At 40.9% G+C, this 24,602-nt stretch overlaps 1 protein-coding gene across 3 annotated transcripts in view; it reads left to right on the top strand.

Moving 5' to 3' along the window:
- The window catches only part of DEPTOR (DEP domain containing MTOR interacting protein), a 78,839-nt gene extending 54,542 nt beyond the window's left edge, over positions 1-24,297 (top strand). Inside the window, exons 9-10 of one of the 3 annotated variants that reach the window (XM_071421670.1) lie at positions 385-489; positions 21,298-24,297. In XM_071421670.1, the coding sequence (XP_071277771.1) occupies positions 385-489; positions 21,298-21,426 (234 nt within the window). In that variant the 3' untranslated portion in view covers positions 21,427-24,297. Of the gene's footprint in view, positions 1-384; positions 490-4,288; positions 4,322-5,725; positions 9,387-21,297 lie in introns of those variants that run through there. The other 2 variants (XM_071421672.1, XM_071421671.1) reach the window with 2 other exon arrangements.
- Positions 24,298-24,602: the final 305 nt, after the last annotated feature.

Raw genomic sequence — 24,602 nt, 5'->3', positions numbered from 1 at the left:
TTACACAAACTCATCTGGACTTGGTGTTCCTGCTCTGCAGGACTAGATCACCTACCCAAACTGAACTTTTCTAGCAGGGTCTTTCTACATGATGGGACAGAAAATTTGACTAACATAAATTTTTGGAGCCCTTCTTTAAAAATGTTCTTGAACCTAGTCATTGGGAGCATTGCTTTTACAGTCTTCTAGTTCAACAAAGAAACTTCATTAAAAGCAAGAGGAATCACTTGGGTAGAGCCTTTCCTATGAGTGACATAGCAGCCTGTACTCTACTATGTGTTGGAAGTACAGAGATGTTGAAATGACATCTTGGACCATTTAGAGGTTGCCCCCTTGAATTTCATGGAGCTGCTTGAAAGTGATGATGTCCTTTCTTCTTTCCAGATCGTTGGTGATGCCGTGGGCTGGGGCTTTGTGGTGCGGGGCAGCAAACCCTGCCACATCCAGGCTGTGGACCCCAGCGGGCCAGCGGCCGCGGCTGGGATGAAGGTGGGTTCTCAAAATGGGATGGTTTCCCAGGGAAATTTGTGCTGCTTAGTGAAGGTCTTGGGCTGCCTGTATTAGGGGAGGGAGAGGTTCTTTTGAGTGCCTTTGTCTCAGTTTCAGGCATTTCTGAACAGTGAGTTCTGCTGTCTTTAAACCCCCTCCTGTTTATTTTCTCCTGTCCTTGAGATTCTTGAAGTCTCTTTTTCACATGAGACTCAATTATCCTTTCCAAGTTGTTCTCTTGAACTTTTCCCTTTTTGAGGTGGGTTTTCATTCATGTGGTTTTCAGGTTTTGGTGGTGGTGGTGGTGTTATTTTTTGATGGATTTTTTTTAAAAATTGCAATGTTTTTTCAACTCTGCACAATTTTAGCTTCCCTCTTTACAATTTATGTGACTGTTGTTATGCACCTTCTGGACTTTGCCTTTTAGGAACAGGCAAAGTCAGACATACCTAGTAAAAGTAAAGCTAGCATAGCCTATTGTTCAGTGTAAAGCAGTTAAGATTCAAGACAATTTGGAAAGAACAATGGATAATACTTTCATAAAGAGCTGAAATAGCTTCATAAGTGATTTAAGAATCAATAAATACACATTCCACTTTTAGCTTTTGCACTGTAATGCAGAGCCCATTGACTTACCTGCGGGCTTGGATCACATCCTGCATATATCTGTGAATTAATCTCTGCCTTGTACAAAGAGAAAAATAAAGGCCAAGTATTATGTTAAGTACTGATAAAAGCAAGAAAATTAAGTTAGCTGCTACACCTGCTCCAATGGCCAGAAAGATTAAACTACCCATTTATGCCACGCTTTATTTTATAGCAGCAACACAGATGAAGGTTTCAGGTGTATTCCTCATGTACCCCACTTTGCCATGAATTTTGTCCAGCCTTCTAATTCATCTCTCATTCCCATCACACTCACCCCAGTTGCCTCTCACCTGTCTATTCACACCCACCAAGCTGGAGGCCACAGCTCCAGGGATGCACATCCTGCCTGCTGCATGGTGCCAGCCCTGCCGTGGGACCCTCCTTAGCAAGTGCAGGACAGGGGTTTCTGCTCTCTGGCTGCTGATTCTTTATTTCAATGGAACTTTCAAGAACATACTGTCTTTGAAACTTTTTTTTTAGAACAGGTAGGCAAAACCCCTGGGACAGGGAATGGCAGCTGCAGAGCTTGTTGGTACATGCAGCACCCAGACACATCCTGCTGGCAAAGAAGCTTGAGTTCCGAGTGAGCTGGAAGTTTTTTAATATGTTTTATACAACACCTAAATATAAAATACAGTTACATTTTTTTATGAAGAGTGTTATTTTCAAATAATGATCCTGCCTAAAATGTAAAGGGCCTAAATTCAAAAATAATTTATTAATTCATGTGTATATTCTAGATCCTGAACTTGGGAGCTTAGTATTTTACAGCAGCTTTTATTCTTGAATATAGAAACTAGCAGTACAGTGGAGCAATTCTGAAACCTGAGTTGTAAAACCAACACTGTGGTATCATATGTGTAATCCCATGGTGTTGCAGAGGTCTACCTGAACCATTCAAGATTGAAGAACACAAATAGTTCACTGTCCTGAGAGGAACAAGTAGTGTTGTAAAACTGGGATATATTGCCTTGATTTTACGCAAGGACAGATCTGATTGTTTTCAAAGCTGTTATCTTTACATGAAATGGTTTTTCAGAGCAGAATTGCACATAAAAATTTATAGCTGTATATGAGATGAGCTCCTCTTTAGACACAAAAATTGTTGCCCCATTTTTGGAAATGCTGAATACCTTTAGCCTAGTGAAGAGATGGTGTTTTTCTTTGAAAATAAGGGCTTTTGTTAGATGTTCCCATAGCAATAAGTATGTAAATCATAGTGCAGTATCTGAAATTTTAAAAAAATCTATGTCACTTAATCCATCTGTTTACAGAACTCCTCAATCTGTCAAATTTAAAGAAATCAAATGACAGGCTTTAGATGACAGCTCCTTGAAATTAAACATTCCCCTGTGTGGAAACTGCAGGAAGGGCACTTTGAAAACAGGCTGGGCATGGTAACTTCTGGTGGGCTGGTGCAAGAGGCTTTTGTGTGCAAGAAGAGTGCTGCACCAAAGAAGCGCTAACAAGGAAAGTTGGCTATGATGAAAAGGGCAAGAATTTGAAGAAGAGCCAAGCCTTGGCGTTGCAGTTTGTAGAAAAGTTCTTGGCAGTAGCAGCAGGGATTTTCCTCCTAGGGAGATGTATCCACTGTAATTGTTTTTAGAACGTCTTTATTTGTAAAGCTTGTGATTTTGCACTTGCCTGCTTCGGAGAGCACTATTTTCCTGTCTTTGCATTATGCTGGACATACTGTTGAGAGAGGACTGCTGCCCATGGTGTCATTGTAGGACCTTGGTTTGTGCATTTAAAATTCTACCATGTATCACAGAAAGCAGTAAACATTGCAGGCTCAACCTGCCTGCTGCACTTAGTGGTGGCTTGCTTTCAGTTTGAGCTTGTCTGGGCTCTTGGCCTGCTCTGAAGTGCTGTGAGTTGGGAGTCTGAGCAGAAAGCTCAGTGAGCTGGGGACAGAGCTCCGGCTGCTGGCAGTGGCCGTGCCTGGGCATGGCACTGGGACACCTGGGCTCTGTCACACATGTGCTCCTCAGCGTGGCACCACTTGCCATCTCCTTATGTGTGACATCCTCTTCTGGGGGAATTTTAAGACAATTTATTTCTGACAAAATCCCTACCAGCATGATCTGCTGAAGATGTGTGAGAGGCTATAAGCTTTAGGATTTGATACCTGTTCTGGGGCTGGTAAATAGGTTTACCACTCACAGTCTGAAGTTTCAGGTGTGAAGCTGAGAAAATAATTCAATAAATATCTAGTCAATTAGCTTTATTAAAGTATTTTTGGACCCGGTTTGCTGAAGTGTGTTTGCCTGTGACAGTGTTGTGAGGAGAGTGGTTGCTGCAAGTGCATTAACTAGTGGGAGCTGGAGGTGACACAAGGCTATGAAAGGAGTCAGTGTTGTGGTGCATTCTTCTAAGTTATTTGCAGCTCTGTTTAGCTGTCTGCTGTCATCAGCAGTGCAGACAGGAGCAGCAGGATTTTGAAGTTCCCAGGTTGCTTTAATATTCATTACTGACTGGCTGAAAAAATCTGTTCTCTGCAGATGACACTGCTAAATACTGCCAGCTATTGTCAGCAAAACTCTTTTTCTCTTTTTTTAGTGATTTATTCTGTAAGTTCATTTCTGCTTTTAAGGTGCAAGTATTATTTGAAAAGTTACAACTTGACTTCAAACTAGTGACTTAAATTATGCATCACATTGTTATTTAGTGTGACATAACTGCAACAGAGTGTGATGGAACAAGCAGACCTAGCTAAGTATGAGGCTTGTGAGAGAGACAAATTAATCACTCATTTTGCTGATCATCTGTTCTTACCACTGGCTGGAGAAATCAGTGCCCTACTCAAACTGTTAATAGAAAGCTGTCTGATGCCTTAAATTGATTCTTAGCAAATTACTATTTATAGCTGTGACACCTAAGGTCCTCAAATCATACAAATTGCAGTGGCTGTTTAAGCTTTTCAAGCCTAGTTCTTCTTCATTTCAGCAGCAGGGAGTTTGAGGGACCACATGTTGTCACTGGTACCACACCTTCTGTTTGGATCTCAGCTTGGGAACTGTAATGTGCAGCCAGGACCCTTTCAGCATGGTTCTGCTCTCCTGATCTCTAAAAGCTGGCACAGGGAGCAGATCAGCTTTATACATTTTCTGCCTGTGCATTTGTTGTCTTCATTCACAAATGATCATTTCAGGTCCAGTTTCTCAAATGATTTCACTAGCAGAATAAGAACCAACCCTCAAGTGTAATTGAGTTGCCACTGTATCAAGAAGCCAAGGGATGTCACTTCATCAGGGTCATCAAGCCCATTTCATGCAGTCAAAGGACATCTGTACTATCTGATTGCTCCAAAGGATTCAAGTACTGCCACAAGAACAGCATATTATAGACTTGTAACATGGAAGACTAAAAGGCACACATTATAAGTGTCCAGCAGGGTGAAAACCAGCCCAAAACGATGTGATGTCAGAGGACTTGCCAATGCCTTATATTCCTGCAATTGGAAGAAATTTGAACAGTGAGATTCTCATGAAGTTGAATGTACCTCAAGCTACAGAGAAACACAAAACTCGTTAGATGGTCCTTGCCAACCTGACCTCAAACATGAGGATTGCATAACTGTTTGGCAAGCAAGATAAATCAGTCTAAAACTCCTAAGAAAAAAACCCTTCCCCCAGGAAAAAAGTATCCCAAGTCCAATTTCCAGCTTTTACAGGATAGTGGGAAAGAGATATGTTGGATATTGTAGGTGAGAAACTTCTTCATGACTCTTAAAGGCACCCTAGAGGGAGCTTGAAAGCTGGGATTTATATTGTATCAATAAGGCACAAGGTACATGCCTCCATTTAACCCTCTCTGTGAAGTTGAGGAAAGAGAAGATACCTCAGTGTTTGATGCTGGGACTCTAGCCCTTCAAAGCACTCCAGGGATGCTTCAGTGCTAATTGAAGCTATCTGAAGGGTACTTTCATTTTTTCATGGAATTGAGCTTTAAATGAGAAGATGGAGTAGGCGTGGATAAATATTTATGCTGTGCACTAGCATATGGTGTTGAAGCAGATGCAATTCAGTCTTAGAATTCTTATCTTATACTTACATGTTACTGATTGTAGAAAGGCATAAATTACACAAGTTGCCATCTGTTTTCAATTACAGCATGAAAACACTGAGGCAGGTTGGGATTTTCCTTTAGCTGTGTTATCAGCTTGCTGCCGAATTCGATAATTACATTAGAGTGAGTTGAGAATGGATGTATTTGGTAATGTGAACACTCAGAAGAAGTTGCTGACAAACTGCTTTCATAGCTTGTCCATAAATAGAGAAGCAGCAGAGCTAAACATGCACTAGCACTACTCACAATGAATGCCACTGTGTAGGGCTTGAATATAAATGTATATATAAGTTTCAAACACATGTCTGTAAGTGCTTCATTTTTTGATAGTATTTATTTATAAACTATGATATAATGGTCCATTCTCCTCTACAGAATTGTGGAAGCTGTATTTAAGCACCTATGACTTTAGAAAAATCTAATTTTAAGAAAATTTGATTTTTTACCACAAAATCAGTCTGGTTTTGCAAAACCAAAGAAAATTCAAAGATGTTTTGACTCTGTCTTTCACTTTATGCAGCAGTAACCAGGACCTCAGGTTTTATCTGCTATTATCCATCACAGAGATTGGAGAGTGAACCGAGTCGGGTAGCATTAGCCTCGAACATCATTGAGACCATGCTTGAGAAGAGCGGTTGTTACATGACATAGTATCAAAGAATGGGTCATGTTGGAAGGTACCACAGTGGGTGACCTGGTGTAATCTCCCATCTCAAGCAGGCTCATCCTAGAGCACACTGCACAGGACTGGGCCCATCCAGTAAGGGGGATTCCACAGCCTCCCTGGTCAATCCATTCCAGTGCATGATTGCTACACAGTAAAGTCCTTCCTTGTGTTCAAGTAGACCTTTCTGTGCTTCAGTTTTTGCCTCTTGTCCTATTGCTTGGAACCACTGGTGAGAGCCTGGCCCATCCTCTTGGTACCCACCATTTAGCTAGACATTAATGAGCTTCATCAGTCATCTCTTCTTGAGGCTTAGGCTCAGCTCCCTCAACGTTTCATTGCAAGATTCTCCAGACCCTTGACTGACTTTGTAGCCCTCCACTGGACCCACTCCAGGAGTTCCACATCTGTCTTGTACTGAGGAGCCCAGAACTGGACACAGCCCTCCAGATGTGCCTCACTAGGGCAGAGTAAAGAGGCAGGATCACTTCCCTTGACCTGCTGCCAATGCTTTTCCTAATGCACCCCAGGATACCACTGGCCTTCTTGGCCACAAGGACATGCTGCTGGCTCACGGACAGTTTGTTGTCCACCAGGACTCCCAGGTCCTTCCCTACAGAGCTGCTTTCCAGCAGGTTGGCCCCCACTCTCTACTGCATGGGGTTGTTCCTCCTCAAGTGCAGGACCAGGACATTAGGACGTGTTAAGAGCATAGCAACAGTGAACACAATGTAGAACAGTTTGATGAACAGTTTGGATAGCTTTTTCATTATTATTTATTTAATCCTTAGTGGAAATCTTTCTAAAAGACCCTAAAGAAAAAGTCAGTAAGGCTGTGCTAGTCAGTAGCATAATGATTCAACAGAAGTTGGAAGAGGTCAAATATTTGTGAATGTGAAAATAATAAGCTCTGCCATTAAAAATGAGTTCTTGACTGGTTGTGCTTGACAACTTTTTAACATGTATAGCACTCATTGTGCTTTCCTGATCAGTGAATGAGTCTGTGCCTGGGTGTTCCTGTTCTGTGTCTGCCTTCTCTTCTTTGTCTGTGGCCATCATTTGCTCATGTAGTTTGTTGATGAGCTGTGGTGATGCCTCCTTAACTGTCCCAAGGTTTCCACTTTCCCTGTGTGTATTTAATTAAACTCAAAGAGCAGTTCCCAAATTTTTAGAGTGAATCTTTTTACCAGTTCTACACAGGTTGGACCTACCCTAGAACCATGTTAATCTTACTGTACTGGGATTAATGCCATGAAAATTACCACAGTAACATGGTTCTGTGAGGACTTGGCAGAAAACTGCATTGCACATCCTCTTGTCTGGGAGTTCTGTGAATTCAGCCCTCTCACCAAAGCAGAGGCTTCTCTAACCGAAGAAGAAGGTAGTTTTGAAAGCTGCATTGTGTGTCACTGCCAGAACTTTGTTTAGTTGCCAGAAGGAGACAAGGCTTGGCAAATTTCTCCTTTGCTTTCATTGCAGGCTACTACAAGTGCAACAACAGAGTCTTTTATGTCCTTGACCATCCTTTGCATTAGCACAGTGTCTTCAGGTTGATTGAAATAATGGAAGTGTTTTCCTCAGTATTGGGAGTCCCAGTGCAGGATTAGATCTCTCTCTAATGCCCCTTCACTGCACCAGCTACTCTGTCCATTTTATTCCTTCTCTGTGTTGGAAGCCCTGTCATTGCTGAACCCCTGTGTCGAGAAACTCTTGGAGACACTGTTCCACTGGTGAACCTGCCCCATGGTGGCCACAAGGAAGTCACAGTTTGGATTTGGATTCTCCTCTTTTCCTGTCACAAACCCTCTGTGCAATACTGACCATTTCCCACCAGAATTTTTGTGAAGTGATTTGGGTTTAAATAGAGATGGAAAATTTCAGAAAATCTGACATATTCTCAAACATAACCAAAAGATTTGATGAGTAGATCTGTTTTGGCACCTGTACAGATAAGTTTGCTAAAGTTTCTTTGTTTCCTTGTGGGAGGTGTGGTTCACAGCATAAGATCCAGGTTTTCCAGTCTCAGAGATTTTGCAGACTGGGCCCAGTGACTCCCATACAGCAAAGTTACAGCTCCCCAGGTTTCAAATGTCAGTTTGTACAGCTCTCATCTTTCTAAGCCATCCTTCTCCCCCTCCTGAAATTTGTGTTTGTGTTGACTCCAGATACTTTCTTTGTGACATCCCACCCTGCCATCCCTGCCCAGGTTGTAAGTACTCTGCAGACAGACACTTTCTATTTCCAATGTTACCACATTCCAGTCTCTGCTGATCTTTACAAAAATTCTCCTGTTTTGCTCCATTTTTCAGTAATAAAACAGTAGACTCTTCATTGTGAAATTTTAGTTCTTTTAAAGCCATAATAAAGCTACTGTTATCTTCTGACATGTCAGAATTTCATCCTACATTCCTACTTTTTTTGGTGGATTTCAGTTTTTTTCTGCTTGTTTCCTTGGTTTGCCTTGCTTCTTTGTCCACAGAGTTGTATAAGTTTGTTTTGAAGAAATTTCTTCTGAGGCTGCAGAACTTCTGAAGCAGTTTTGGAAGGTTAAGTGAACCCCACCCTTGTGCACAAGCCTCAGAGTGCACAGCCACCCCCAGGTAGTTGGGTCTGGGACTGTGCTTGCTTCAGTGGATCATGAGCCTCTGTTCTTCTGAGCCAGTGGATATAAAATTGACTAAAAAATCAGCCACCTTAATCTTGTGCTAGAGACCAGGTGCTTGCTGTGACTATCTGGAACTGTTCTATGATGAAGAAATCAAAACTTGGCGTGTGAAAAGTCACACACTGAGGTATGAGGGGAAAGACCCCCCACCATGCGGTTGGGAACATTGACGCAAACATCACGCCAGCAGGATGTGAACTGCAAACTGCACACACAAAAGAAAACACAGAAAAAATATTTTCATGATTGTCAGACCTGCTTTTGAACAACAGGATCCATGTTGCTCACTATAGAGAAAGAAATTAAGACAGTGGGAATTCCCAGGTGAAATATAAAAATAGTGAGTTCAACTTTTTGAGTTTAAATTTCTCCTTTAACATCTTCCCCTCTGCCAAACTTACAGGACACAGGTTTAACAAGGTTTTACTTGCTTATCCCAGACCCAAATTTTAGCCTGCATAGAAGTATTAGGTTTCCAATGCCTCTATGTGATTTTTCCTAAACACTTTTAACAGAGAGAGTTTTACTGGGCAATAAAATAATTTTTTTTTCTCTTTACAACAACTGAAACCTTATGTGAGTACAGCAAGTTTCATAATATCTCAGAGCTCCATTTTCCACATTCACAGTGGTGTGGTTGACTTTAGAACTGAACTTGTTTGTAGGCCTGTCACCTAAAAATGGTCTTGGGCAACAAGTGACCCACTATACTTGTGTCTGTGTGTTGGCTCCTTCTCATCAATAGCAAATACAAACACAAAAAACCCCCAAATCTGCAGCTTCATTATTGGAGACCAGTGAATTTTCTAAATTTAGTCACATTATTTTAATAAATTATAGTTTTAAAATTTCTTTTCAAGTAAGTGGTGTTTTATGACAGGATAACCCAGATATCTGAAAACCCTGCCTTTATCAAAGTGTTTTCTGGGTTTTTTCTGGAGTCTTACAGCTGTAACCATTCAGAAAGAGAGACATCAGCACTGTAGAACAGGGCTGTGCTTGTGCTTTGTTACAGCTTCCAAGCTCCTGTGTGGTCTATAGGCCATTGAATGGCAAGATCCTGATGGAGCAGCTGGGATCTCCCCATGCTTGAGCTGTTATGGGCTATTGCAGCTCACTCCCAGGTAGCCCAGCCTCTCTAAAGAGACTGCTGTCATCTGAAAAACTGATCAGCAGAATGCCTGAAATCTTGAAAAGGTTATCCTAAGTGTCTGTGAGAAAGACATAGAATTAGAGGCCAGTTCAGCAAAAAACTATCATTTTGAACTATTTCTGCTCTCAGCTGAGGATGAAAAGCATTTTGTAGTACTTGGTTTAGTTGCCATACTCATTTCAATTGATTACTTGGAGAGTTCCTCAGATGATGTTGTTTTTACAAGTCCAGGCTATCTCAGCTCTCTGCCCTGAGCACCTCAAGGATGCTGCTGCTCCCCAGCTGCTGCTCTAAAGACTCTTGCCTGCACTTCTCTCTCCGTCTCTTTGCTTGCTGCTGCTCAAGACACAGAGTGGCTTCCTTTCATGGTGTAAGGGAATGATTCGGGAAGCATGTTGCATTAAAGCCAAGGCTCTGTTTAGCTAGCCAAACACATGGAAAAACAATTGCACTTTTGTCTGTGCAAACAGAGAGCAGCTGTTTGTCTCAAACAGTGCAGACTGTTCCTGCTCACAACATGCTGGATACCAGAGGGTGCTGAGGGTGCCTTGCATGAATCTGCCTGCCCCTGCAATTCCCTTGCTTGCACTTCATCACTGTTTTTATTCAATATGGGACTTAAATGAACTACAGTTCATCATAATTATATTTGACCATGTAAGTAAACTGATACATAGTTTTAAAGTTCTTTATTCATTATGTGCAATTTTGTTTTAGCAAATATGGTTTAGCTACAGATATACCAGAAAAAAAAAAGACCCCGAAAGGTCAACCCAAGCAGTAAAAGACATTATTTCTAAGCTTAGACTCTGTTCTTCTGAGACTGATGCAGTATTTTACCCAAAGCCATCTTTAGCCATTTGAGTTATTTAACTTTTTCAGAACTGTTCTGTGGTAGGTATCAAATTGCACTATACAATAAAAATGCTTATAAAGTTAGACATGCAGTCACTGGTTTGCTTTCCTGATGTGGCCCAGCCTGGTCCAGCTTTACCTGTGGGTATTTCTCACTGGGACTCACATTAAGTCAGTGATTTTACACACCAATTCCCAATTAGGGCCGTGGAAAGCAGTGACCTATATTCCCCTACTCCATATTTATGGATGGTTTGTGTTTCAGGGTATTATGTTCTTATGTTATTACTCTCCAGATATGTACAGATAGCATTAATTTACCTTTGTGAATAATTCCTGCTCAGTGATCTGTCAGCAAAACTCCACCACTTGCAGAGCTGAGACTTGGGCAGCCCAAGAGACTCGTGCTCCAAAGCAAGAGTTGTTCTCATGGGCTCTTAGGTCAGCTCTTTTCCTTCTCTAATTTGTCCACTCCATTTGTGGAGTTTGCTCAGCAGTGGTTTAATTCTCTTTCTGGTAAAGAAAAAAGGATTTGAATTCCCAGAGATTCCCATCATTTGGAAGGGAGGAAAGAAGGGAGAGGCTGTCTGAACCAACGATGAAGCCCTTGATAATCTATGACTTTTTATATTATGTGACTTACTGTATTATGTTATAAAATAGATATTACTATATTACATGCTTTTTCTTTTTTTTTTTTTGTATTATGCAGTTTAAGAATTATGTTGTTTAATTCACATTGGGTTTTTTTTTCAGTTGGAGACAAATTTGTTTGGATTACTATAAAAAATTCAGCCTCTTTTTTAAAATGGAAAGAAATATGTCATATATATGTAATGAAAATGTGTAATGAAGCCTTGCTCAGGCAAACCATCCACGCCACTCTGCAGTCACAGATCAAGATGGAGCACAAGAATGATGAAGTTATATTTTAATTCTGTAAATGGAGTTCATTCTCTCTGCTGTGAGTTGCAGTGTGCTCTGCAGATACCCAGTTTCTAGCCCCCTGATGGAACAGTGGGTCAGCTTCACACTGCTGTACAGAATGAACATGAAACACATCCCCCGAGAGACAAAATCTTTTTTATGCAAAGCCTGGATACTTGCCTACTCCCACACCACCCACTGCACAGCCAATTACACTTTCGCTGGAGATATTTACAGAACTGAACACACATCTGCAATTTATTCTGTTCCATCCAGTAACCTCAGTTGTGGGGGAAAGGCCATGGTATGATTTTTTTAACCTTCCAGCAACATGCAGTTGGTTGTGAATTGTGAGGTTCCAGCTTTACTTTATTAATCCTATCAAGATTGCATGAACTCTGTAAAGAAAATACCAAAGATAAAAATCTAAGTGGAAACATAACTTTTAGGACCTCTGATTTTCATCTCTTTTCCTCATTCCATTGTGACAGTGTAAAACTTAGCAGAGTGAGAACAAAAAATTCAGTGCTGCCTGTGTTTACTTTTGAGTAGAAGTTAGTCTTAGACCTTAGGCTCTTCTGTGGTACCACATCCAGCATCTCTGTAGCCTGGCCTCTTTGCTGAGCATGGGGATTCCTTTGCTTTATGGGTGACCTATTAAAACAGAAGAAATCCTGTATCAGTATAAATGCAGGCTGTGTGTGTAAGTGTGTAAAAGAAGCTGAGCTCTGTGCTCTCTCTCCTCCACTGTTGTTCTCCTGCCTCAGATTTCTCTGCACTTGTTTTTGCCATTGATTTCACTGGGACTTTAAGTTATCTGAAAACTTAAGGCTGCAGTTTACTGGTCTGTGTAAGCTCTGCCAGGAAGGCTGATCCTATTTTCACCTCCTTTTCATCTCCCTCTTTCCCTTTGCCTTCAACCAGATATGTGTCTATTGCCTCCTTCCTCCATCCGTGTCAGGCACATCAAGGAACTTACTTTGCCTGGAGACAAGTCCTTTCATTTATTTATTTTTGCTGGCACAGGATGAAAAGGATGAAAAGGGAGCGGTGCCTGGCTTTGGTGTGCTGCTCCCAGAGCCGGCACAAAGGACAGGAGCATCTCTTGGGACTGCAGCCACCAAGTCCTGCTATGAACCTTCCTCCCATTTGAAAGGGGTTTGACATCTGAACCCACAGATTCCTTGGCAACTCAGGTTGAGTGTATCCCTCTCTGTGAGCAGAGGTCCCAAATCAGATTACTGGTCCAGCTTTTAATAAGCAAACACTTTTTTCCACATTTCTTTTAAAAGTAAAATTATCTTTTTGCACTCTAAAGAGAGGAAAACCTCATTGTCACTAAGGGTGTTGTCACTAAGGGTCTTGTAGCCAAACCCATGATATGGTATGTCAGGTAGAAGGTGATGATGTGGTAATTGTTTGGGAAGATTTATTCAAGAGATCTAACAACTGGCAAGGCAAACCTGCGTGGTTTTCCACTTACAAATAGCTCCTTTCTAGCTGGTGACAGCAATGAAAATGGTGTAGTTTTTTGTTCCTTTGTGACAAAATAACAGCCTTAAATGGAAGTTTTTACTTTCACTCATTTCTCAATTCCTTCACATTTCATATTTAAATTAGATTTTAAAAACTGACATCTTGAATTCCATCTGTTTGCTTGGAGGGCAGTGGTGCTTGGGAGGCAGGAGTGGGAGGAATGTTTCCCAGCATCTGCAGAGGAGCAAGGGGCATGCAAGGGGGAAAGGATCCCATTAGAAAGATACCTCTTCTTTTACAATGTGGGAAGCTTGGATGTCCCCTTCCTCCTTGCAGAAAGCTGGAAAGCTGTGTTTCAGATGTTATGTTCTTGTAGCACCTAAGCCTTGCCCAAATTTTGCTGAAATCTGTCAGCAAGACAGGAAAAGCCAAAGCAGCTGTATTGACTCTTGAAACAAGCAATGGTAAAGGCTGCATTGTTTTTATTTTTGCTTTGTGTTTTCCTTCTCAGTTTCAGGAGTTTAGTAACCTTCCCAGGTGAGAGCTGTGGCCTTATCACAGGAATCAACCAGTATGTTTTCAATTGTAGAACTGGCCCAGAGCTTTCAAAAGTATCTGAAGAATGAAAAGTTTGATTTGTTGGGTATCCTGCTGATGACATGTCCAGGTCACTGACAATTGCAAAATTTTAACCCTTCAGCCCTGATTTCATGGGTGCCCATAAGGAAGGGTTCTTATTGAGAGCATGGCCTGATAATTAATAGAAATCAGGATCTTGTGGGTCTCTCATGCACACAGAAAACAGATGGGTTTGCTAACCACATATGGAGGACTTTCCTCTGGAAGATCACAGTGAATTTCAGAATTGTTTCAATAATGAAACAATTATGAGTTTGAGCTATTCAGGCCTCCCAGCTGATCCTTGTCCCTGCCAGATTAGTAGGACATGAAAAAAGCATTTATTTATAATTATTGAGGGTATCTGTATAACAGAAATGTAAGCAGGCTGTCTCTGTAATGGATTTAATTTTAATTTTCATTAGCAAGAAGAAAAGCAAAAATATTACCATTGGGATATACTTTTCTTTTTGAAATAGTTATATTGTCAATTCTGGTATGAATTCTACTCTATAAAATAGCCAAATATACTTTTGTTTGAACATCTCTGAAAGAAGTTATACTTAGAACCTTTTATTTTTATTCTTAGGAAAATTACTGAACAACTTTCCAAGGTTGAAAATAACTCCTACATTTGCCTAATTCATAATTTTTATTTGATGTTAATAAGGTTGTTTTTTTTTTTTTTAAAGAAACTGAAAAGAAGGCAATACATTTTTTCATACATTTTGGGAATGGTTTGTGTGACTGGGAATTATCTGTGTGACTTTGGCTTCACATCAGATGATAAGAAGAAATAGTACTCAAGGAAGCATGTCCCAGACTATCCAAGTGTATGTAAATCACTGTGGATACAAATGATGAAAAGAGCAAGGGGTTAAATCCAGTCTGTGTTCTGCTGGATGACTGAGCCTGTCTCATTTCAGACACAGCTTTCCCAATGAGGACAACTTGTTTCTGTGCAATGTGCTAAGAACTTCTGAACTACCTTGGTCTCAAAGGGATGTGCTTTGCTGCAGAACATGGGCCTGCTTTGTGCTGTCAGCTGCTAGAAATCTGGTTTGGATCCACAGAGAGTCCAGGAGTGAAATCCTGGCTACTCCAGAGTAAAAAGATTAGTGCAAGACTGGATTTCATGCTCTCTCCAGCATTTTTAAAAATTTTCCTTCATACAGTTGCCATGTGTACAGTAATATTCACACTTTCAGTGGAAATTAATTGGTGGCAGTGTTTTCAACATCTCTTTATGCTGTTAATTGCTGATGTCAGAGCTGCTATCAAACAGCCCATCAAACCTTTTTGTTTGGTTTACCTTGCTGCTGTTGAAGGAGAAAACTCAAGTGCACTGGCATAGACTTTGTGCTTTGCAGTTTTAGACCCTGAATATTCCCATTGCTGCCTAGAGAATGAGGTGAAGTATCAATACTGCTGCAAAACAGTATTTTTGCCACTATCTTTACTGTGTCATTGCATAATCTAGCTTTGAATTTGAGAACTTCAAGCCTGCATTATTTGGTAACATTGATTGCTTTGGTACCTATTTGATCTGCAATTTTAGTAGTGTTTGTATTTTCCTAAAGAGCAGTTAACCAACTAAACACCAAAAAACCCACTAAAATCCCACAGTCAAACAAACAAACAAACAAACAAAACCAGAGTGGATTCCAGACACTGATGCTGGCCCTGAAATGTAAATGATAAATCCTTTGAGAATGAGCACCTCACCCCCCAGCAGCTGCTGGAGTAAAGGACAGTCCCTGGCCATCCCAGCCATGCTGCCTGGTGGCAGTTGTATTCCTCTTAATTTGGGCAGGTATGTAAAATTTATCTCAATTTAAGGTGGCCATGTAATCATGGTCTTATCCTACTGTTTTGAGATATATTATCTGCTGACTGTGCATGGCTGTTACTTACTTTATACCAGAGATGAACAGTTGGACTCACTGCATCTATAAATTAAAATGTCATTTTAGGGCTGTCCCAAACAGCAATGATCACTTAAGTCAAAGTCTACACTAGGAATTCCCAGCTCTTTATAAACTTTCACAACACCTTTCTAAAAAGTGTGCCTAGAAAAGAACATTTTTAAAGGATTTTTAAGTATATTGCACTCAAAAAAGTCCAGCAAGCAAGGCTTGGCTCCGCAGGGAAAGCTAACTAAAGCTCACAGTGCAAACAGCATCTGAATATCCAAGGATCTAGGCTAGCTGCCTATCCTCTACCATTCCTGTAGCATTTATAAATATGAAGGTCATCCTGAGGCAGAACTAACAAAGAATTACTGACAGGTATGCAATGTTTTTGTTTCATGATTGGCTTTAAGGCAGTTGCAGAGTTCCACACCCGTGCCTGCAGCCAGTCTCTGACATCCCTTAGAAGGATCCCACAGTCATCCTCAGCCCAGCTCCTGATCAACACAGCTCAGCTGTCCAGCCCTGGTGCAGGCAGCCCCCTGCGAGGGCAGGGCCTTGCTTTGGCAGCAGGCAGCTGTCCCAGCAGGAAAATCAAGGGGTGTGGATGTACATCTGCAGGGCAGCTTGGCAGGACCGAGGAGGGGCAGGCAGCCAAAGATTGCCGTGGAGGAAAGAGCAATTACCAGTGAGGGGGAGGAAGGGCTGGACAGTTCCAAGTACAGCACAATCCCGATTTTGGCCAGCAAATGTTACGGTAACAAATTATTCTCGCCTCTTCTTGCCATCTTCAGTCCAATGATAAATGGCATGACGAATCTTTGCTAACTTCTTTAAACTACAGGCTTCCAGATCCTTTTTGTTCAAATGTAAGCCCAAACTTGAAGTTTATCTTTTTAGGGGGACACCTGGTTTTGGTTAAACCTTCTGTATGCATGATGGAAAACTCACAGAAAGACAGAGGTGCTTTTTCTGCTGTCCCTGCTTCCATGAGCTGCTGTTTCCAATGGCGGGAAATTGAAATACTCAACAATAAATGCTTACTGCTGTAATACTTAAATATTTGAAATCAGTTAAGGGAGGGGTTTTTTTTCATTTGAGTGTGGCTTTATTTATCTATTATTAGTTCTGTGGTTTTTAGATCACCACATCCTGACCAACAAAATGGTCGGAATTTATTCTGGGCTGTGTCATTTCTTGAAGTCTGAGGGATGAAAAGGGATGGTTATCTCTTGTCAAGCTCCTTGGAGAGCAATGAGGAAATGAACAATAAAAGGTTCTTTGAGGCTCCTTTAACTGTAGTTTATCATCTATTATAGTCACTGATGTGTGGAAACCAACAGAAATACTTTACATGTTTGTAGTTACAAAGCCTTTAACAGCTGCAGCTATGAGCTGAGCACTTACAGCTTTTTCAAATGTGTTTTTATAAATGTAATGTTAAATCATTGTGTTTTTGTAAACCAGTCTCCTGAAAAAAATTCCTCAGATAATAAAATATGGATTGACTCACCAGTCAGGGCTGGTGAGTGGGTGCTCACTTGCTCTTGCTTGTTTTCTAACTTCAGTAGAGCAATACACAATATGAGCATTTTTGGATTTTTGGGGCAGGATTGATAGCGACTAAAATGCACAAAGCAGCACTGCATTTCATTTCCCCTTGCTGGATGCAGTGAATGGGAAATCAGAGTGGGGAGAGGAAGACTGAGTGAGTTGAGGGCAGTCAGCATAACAAAGGCCTCAGGACTGTGCAAACCTCTTTCTCCTCACCAGGATTGGAGGACACAGCAAATGGTGCCTCATTTCTTCATCCCTGAGGGAGCCAGGTCTGGAATTTGCAGAGACTCAGCCCTCAGGAGCACTGGTCAAGCAATTACTATGGAGAGAGCTTTCTAGCCCCAGGGTAGTTGGCTCTTTACTACCATCTCTTGTTCCTCATGGGTCTTTTCCTGCAGCTTTAGGATGAGACTGTGCTTTTCTATTGCCCTCCCCGCTGCATTTCTCATCTCATCTGGCCTGGGTGGACTTCTTGAATCTAATCCTCTCCACTGGGAATGATGAAATTAATAAGCCATGTGGATCCACTGCAAAGGAGGGCACGAAGGGGGCTGTTCTCAGCTGTGCACATTGCTGGTTAATCGTGCTGCCAAAGGCATGCGATAAAACAAACACACTGAGAATGCAGACGTGTCAGCTCTTGTCTTCCACAAAAAATTCACTCCTTGGCATCCAGACTGCTGTTCACGTTGTGCCTGTACCATCTGCATTTACACCATTGCAGCCCTGGTGTGGGTCACTGGCTGGTCTGAAACTCTGTTCCTCTTTCAGGGGCGTTGCCCAAAGGCCCCTGAATGCCCCTGCCATGCAGATTTATCCATTGAACCTAGCCAAACATGAGTCCCATACACTGGGATTCCAGTAAGTCAAGAAGACTGAGAATATGCAACAGTAAAACAAAGATCAGTCATTCAACTTCCAAAAATTGCTTTAAGCCAGAAGAGACAATGCTGTTTCTGCTGGTCTGTTTTAAATCAACCCAAATATTATTTTAGAGCCAGAGCTATAATTCAGTAAAACTTGATACAATCTTGGAAAGCCATAGAAGGTATTAGAAAATACCACTGGAAGCTGAAACCTACAGATACTGCAATAATCTGCATTTTAAACTAAATAGACATGCCAGTTAAATACTAATTGGACATATTGCAGAGGAATGACGGGTTACATTTTCAACAAAAATCCTTCACATTTAGAAGGCTTTGTCTGCATGCAAAAACTAAATCATTTTCCCAATGCTACTTGCAGCTGAACTATTCATATATAGGAAATTTTATTGCCATGGGAGTTGTATCACTGATTGCCATACTTTGGTATCATTTAGGCTGCCAGTAAGGCTACTGCCAGGATTTTCAGCTCTGCAGAGGAGTTCTGAGGGTAAGGAGTAAGGTGCAAGAGTTTACCATCCCTTCAGGAGCTGCTGCTGCCACTCTTCCTCTGCAGAGGCTCTAAGGAGCAGAGATTAAAGTAATTGGTGACATTTTAAATTAAACGTTACATTTTTGGATTGGGTTCGCTTCCTCTATAATTTTTCTTAAATTGATAGCTACATTCTATCCATTTTGCAGAAATACAAACTGAGTTTCACTACACATTTTGAGAGGGAAGTTGCTGGCACACAAAAGTCAAGTGACTTGGCATGTGAGAAAATCTGCTTTAGAGCTAGCATTGGAGGACACCAGAGCTGCTTCCCACCTCTCCCACACCCATTTCTGCCTTGTTCTTCTGCCTAAATAGGAAAAGTGAAAAATCATAGACTGATAGAATTGTTACTGTTGGAAAAGACTGGTTGGTCTAATAGCATCAAGTCCAGCCATTAACCTGACACTGCTGTGCTCACCACTAAACCATGTTCCCAGGTGCCACATCCACACAGGGCTTTTAGCACTTGCAAGGACGGTGGTTCTATCTCTTCCCTGGGCAGCCTGTTCAAATGTCTGACCACTTGTTCTGTGAAGAAATTTGTTCTCATATCACAGAATCAAATAGTTTGGAAAAGACCACTGAGATCATCATGTCAAAGCTATGACCGAACACCATTGTGTCAAGTAGCCCTGGCACTAACCCTCCCCTGGTGCAACCTGAGGCTGTTTGCTCTTGCCCTGTCACTGTTACCTGGGGGAAGAGACCAAACCCCACCTGGCTGCAGCCTCCTTTCAGGGAGTTGGAGAGAGTGACAAGGTCTCCCCTGGGCCTCCTTTTCTCCAGGCCAAACACCCCCAGCTCCCTCAGCTGCTCCTCACCTGAGTTGTGCTCCAGACCCTTCCCCAGCTCTGTTGCCCTTCTCTGGACACACTCCAGCCCCTCCATGTCCTTCTTGTAGTGAAGGGCCCAGAACTGGACACAGGATTTGGGGTGCAGCCTCACCAGTGCTGAGTACAGGGGGACAATCCCTGCCCTGGCCACACTGTTTCTGATCCAGGCCAGGATGCCATTGGCCTTCTTGGCCACCTGGGCCCACACTGGCTCATGTTCAGTCACTGCTGACCAGCACCCCCAGGTCCTTTCCCAAGGGCAGCTCTCCAGCCACTGTTCCCCAGCCTGCAGGGCTGCAGGGGGTTGCTGTGACCCAAGTGCAGGACCTAGGACATGGCCTTGATGAACCTCATAAAATTGACCCCACAATTGATCCAGAGTGTCCATACAAAATAAAGCATGAAAATTTCTGGTGATACTTGTTTCATAGCTTCTTTCCTAAGATTCAAGGTGACTTATGGGTAAGATAGCCTTCCAGTGAATCTATTGTTTCCATTGAAACATCAGGACAATATTATTATTCACTTAGGCTCCATATTTTTATCATTAAAAATACAGATCTAGACACTACACACATTTTTTGACCTTTTTACCAAACACTGTAATGTTATGATTAGATACAGAGAAGTCTTAACATCCTTGAGGAATCAGTATTATCTTTATTTTCCTGCATTTTTTACAATGTTGATGTGACTTTTTCTCTGTTTCAATGTTTTAAGATATACAGTGATGTTGGTCGGTATATTTCTATCAAGAATATTTTGCTTGAAAATGTCCTATGATCATACAAAACCTCCAAATTTGTTATAGCTTTTACAAACAAAATACTAGCATATTTGAAATTAATTAATAAGCCATACTTGATGAGGGAAATCAAAACCAATCACATGGAAGTGACATTTTAATCTGTCCTAGTACTGACTTCATCTTCCATGATATTATTTCTCAAAATTTGGATCCATTTGGTTGATGTTACACCGTTGGAGGTTTTGGCATTGAATCTAGTGAAGTCATCATCCAGACCTTGCCCTGAGCCTGGAAACATTGTGCATATTTTTACTGTGATTACCAAGAGCTGACTAAAATGATTTCTAAGAAAGCATTTAAGACAAACTAAAGATAAAAGACTGCAATTGCCAGAGCTGTCTTCATAGAATCATTGAATGGTTTGGGTTGGAAGGAAACTTAAACACCATCTCGTTCCCGCTGCTGTCAACAGGGGCACCTTTCACAAGGCCAGGTTGCTCAAAGCTCCATCCAGCCTGGCCTTAAACAGTTCCAGGGATGGGGCATCCACAGCTTCTCTGATCAGCCTGTGCCAGTGCCTCACCACGCTCATAGTAAAGCATTTCTTCCTGATATCTAATCCAAACCAACTCTGTTCCATCTTAAAGCCTTTCCCCCTTGACCTGTTACTCCAGGCCCTTGTGAAAATAGTCCCTCTCTGTCTTCCTTGCAGGCTCCTTTTAGGTACTGGAAGGCCACAATAAGGTCACCCAGAAATTTCATCTTTTCCAGCCTGAACAAAGCTAATTCCCTTAGCCTTAGTTCCTTATTGAAGAAGTGCTGCATCCTTCTAACCATCTTTGTGGCCTCCTTTGGACTTGCTCCAACAGTTGTCCTTCCTCTGCTGGGGACCCCTTAGCTGGATACCATATTGTTTGCAAAGCACCATTGATACTGTAAAATATCACTGATACAAGAAAAAATAACATTGCTGTAAGAAAAAATGATTGATATTGATAAATGATTGATGAATCTCAAAAGTTAAAAGATTGGAAAGTTGAATTCCACTGATTTGTATGTTGAAGTAATGTTTCAAAAAAAATTATGGAAAATTAACTTGCCAGATTAATTCTAAGAATGTGGGGGCTTTTAAGAGGACCAAATCAGATGATGTGAAGAGTTCTGGAGGTTTTGTCTGCCCAAGAGTTGATAGTACATCTGTGTAATTGACCTAACAAAATAAAGTCTAATGCATAACTCGTTTTGCTGCTTGCTTTCTCCTCAGGTTTGCCAATTTGTCGTGTCTGTCAATGGCCTCAATGTTCTCCATGTGGATTACAGGACAGTAAGCAACCTCATCCTGACTGGCCCTCGAACAATTGTGATGGAAGTGATGGAAGAAGTGGAGGCCTGAGAAGGCACAAAACCCCTATTACTGGACATTTTTGTGAGACAAATAGCAACAGCCATGGAGTGTCATGACACAAGGCAGCAGAATGTTGCTGTGTCTAAAGAGATGATTTTGCTTTTAGGGGAGGGGGCTCTCTTTCCTTTAACAATAATAGCACTGGTGATTATGCTACGATGTGAACAATAGATACCAGCTTATTTTCACTATGGATTTCTCTGTCCCCAACAGAGACAAGATCAGGGCCTTCAGGTGGTCTGTCCAGCCATGGCTGTATCAGTCAGAATGGGTTCCAGCCTAAGAGGCCATGCATATTTCCTCACAGTCCACTCCTGGATCAAAGCACTTCAGGAGGTGAAAGAGCCAAGCACTGTGGGTCGGGGTGTCACAGGTGGTTTCCATGAGATACTGACATTGATAAACATTGTCCTGGTGTCCAGCTTTGTCCCTGGAGCACGGGCGGTCACAGTTGCTCTCTCCTTGGGCTGAGGGACAGCTGATGAAATCCTGGCTTGATTACAGTCAAACACAAATGAACTGCAAATGCATGAGAAAAGGTGTCTGTGCTCTGTAGAGGATAGTCTGGTATGAATGCTTGGGCCTTACTGATTACATGGGTTAGTCTAGAAAGAAAAGGGAAAAACGTGTGGTCTTTTACAAAAATCGCCTTTAAAAATTGGTCTTTTGGTTTCAATGCTTGTGTGCTGGATTAGATGCTTGAGTACAAAATATTGATTTTGAGGTTTTTTCCATACCTGTAAAGGAAAGGTGCCTCAGTCTTACTATTCATCACTTTGGAGAAATTTTGGACACCTTAATTCCCAGAAGAGGAATATTTGGAAGGTTGTAGTGGGAAATTCACAGTGTTAGCATAAGGAATGATATATTCAGATTCTCCAGTAGCAAAAGCACACTTCAAATTGAAGCAATGTACTTGAATGTACATGAAGTTTATCAGCACTTTCCAATCATCTGATGTTTTGCAAAGAACCAACTTCCCTCATGAGCTGCATTTGACACTGTTACAAATAAAACATTGTATTTAACTGACTCTTATTGTTTCTCAAACAGTAGGATTTTTTCATTGGTGAATTCATGAAAGAAATATTTTTAAAAACATATATTAAAATTCCATATTCTGCAGTTAGGTGACTCTTTAATTCAATGTTAAGGGGACTGCATGGGTTTTATTTGATCTTCGAACTGAATGAATACATCCTGTTCCACAAAATTATATATACATTTTGCAGGCTTTCTCTGCTGTCTAAATTTTACAATTAAAGCTTGACTTTCTATATGCACATACCACAAATCATCCAATTCTGGGATGGGGAAAGTATTTTTCCTCAAATAATTTTGCAACATGTTTTGTATTAAAAATTGTTCTCACTAAATAAATTGCTCTTTCAGTATGTTTTTCATTCACTCAAACACTTTAATTTCAGAGATACAGCAAGTCTTCAAACTCATGTACTCCTGCAGCTTTGTAGGAAGAGGTCCATGTGTTCTTTGTTTCTCATTTTGTATATCTGTGGTTGTATTTTCACCAAGAAAAATTTTCATATTGCACTAATATGCAGCAGTGCAGGGAGGTATAAAACTGCAGCTACTTGATACTAACCAGGCACCAGAGTGTTTGGAGGGTTTGTTCAAACTGTCATCTATGACAGTTCTGAATCCTGACTGTACACCCCAAAATTTTGGTACACATGTATATGCCATAGCGGGTTACATTTTACAGATCATCCAAAATAAATAGCAGGGTACATATTGTTATATTAGATTGTAATAACTGTCCATGGTATCCACTGAGAACAGTGGATACAATCTTGTTGTTCCAGAAATGTTTCAGTATGCTATAAGTATTTTGAGTTTGTGAATCCAGGAATGCTTCTCCAAATATTTCTATTTAATTTTATTTTTTAATTCTCTTTTTTTTCTTCTTTTCTTTTTTTCCCCCTGGGTTGTTTTAGTGGCTTAACCCCTTTAAAATATAAATTCTGCATGTTAGGTTAAGTTAAATATTACAAATGAAGGATTTTCTTAGCAAAATGCTAATGATTCTCTCTAATGCCATCATGGGTTTGTCTGTATTACATCTCTTGCCTTAGTTAATATTCTGCTAGAAGTTCTCCGTAGCTTACAGATAATTAAGAAACTGGGTCAGAATTTGGCTTAATAATGCATTACAGAGTGCACTTCAGACTGGAGCAAAAAGAGTGGGAATGGGGGCAGGGAAAAATCTGTGCATTTCATTATGTTACAGATTGGAGATGGCATCTTGATTCACAAGATACATTAGTCTCTATCACAATTTGAGCACAGCTACTTGCCTTCTGTTTAACAGGGATTTCCATATTGTGTTCTCAACTTGACTGACAACCCGGGATTTAATTAATTCTTTCCCTCTTCAGCGTGACAAAGGTATTCAAATTGTGTCTGCAATGAAATTTTGTATTTTGGAAGAAAGGATGAAAAGTAGACAATTAAGCTATGAAATGTATAATTTCCAATTAAATTGCAGTTTGTCTGCACATGGTCCTGCATATGCTCCAAGACATCCCACAGCAGTCAAACTCTCATGCACTTCAGAGGGCACAGAATTTTAAACATAACAGAGCACCTTGCTTCCTGCAAAGTGCCAGGGGAAATGTAAGATTATTCATGGAAGTGAGGCATTTCAAGAGATGCATGAATATCACAGTGTAGAATGAAGCAAGAAACCAGAAATTAAAAGATGAACCCTGGCATCAGCAGTAATAGCTTCATTAAAAAGACAGGTGTTTTTGTAAGACTTACCCTCTTCTGTGATCTCATTTTGGTTACTGTAGATCTTGCAAGATCCTCTAATAAATCTTTAAGCCTTAATCACTCAAATTAGTGCCATTCCTCTGTACATGTACATTTGCAAATCATCCATGGACATCTTCAAGCAATGTAATATTTAATTAAATTCAAGTAGCAGTTAAGCTAATTGGAGCATTAAATCAGTGCAATATTTATCACATTTTTCCTGTTATATTTCCCTAATGATAAATTATTTTCATTATCTTTTTCAAGATCAAATATCCTGTGTATGGTATTGAACACAACTGGTTCCACAACTAGTCCCATGGAAGGCATTTCATTCACACAATGATGCAATAATCCACTTCAGATGTATCAGAACTTAATTGTCTGCA

This window comes from Agelaius tricolor, unplaced genomic scaffold, assembly GCF_023055355.1.
Source record: "Agelaius tricolor isolate 1412-34295 unplaced genomic scaffold, bAgeTri1.0.p SCAF_2, whole genome shotgun sequence".
NCBI lineage: Eukaryota > Metazoa > Chordata > Aves > Passeriformes > Icteridae > Agelaius > Agelaius tricolor.
Note: the sequence above shows the minus strand (reverse complement) of the source record. Positions and strands in the feature narration are given on the sequence as shown.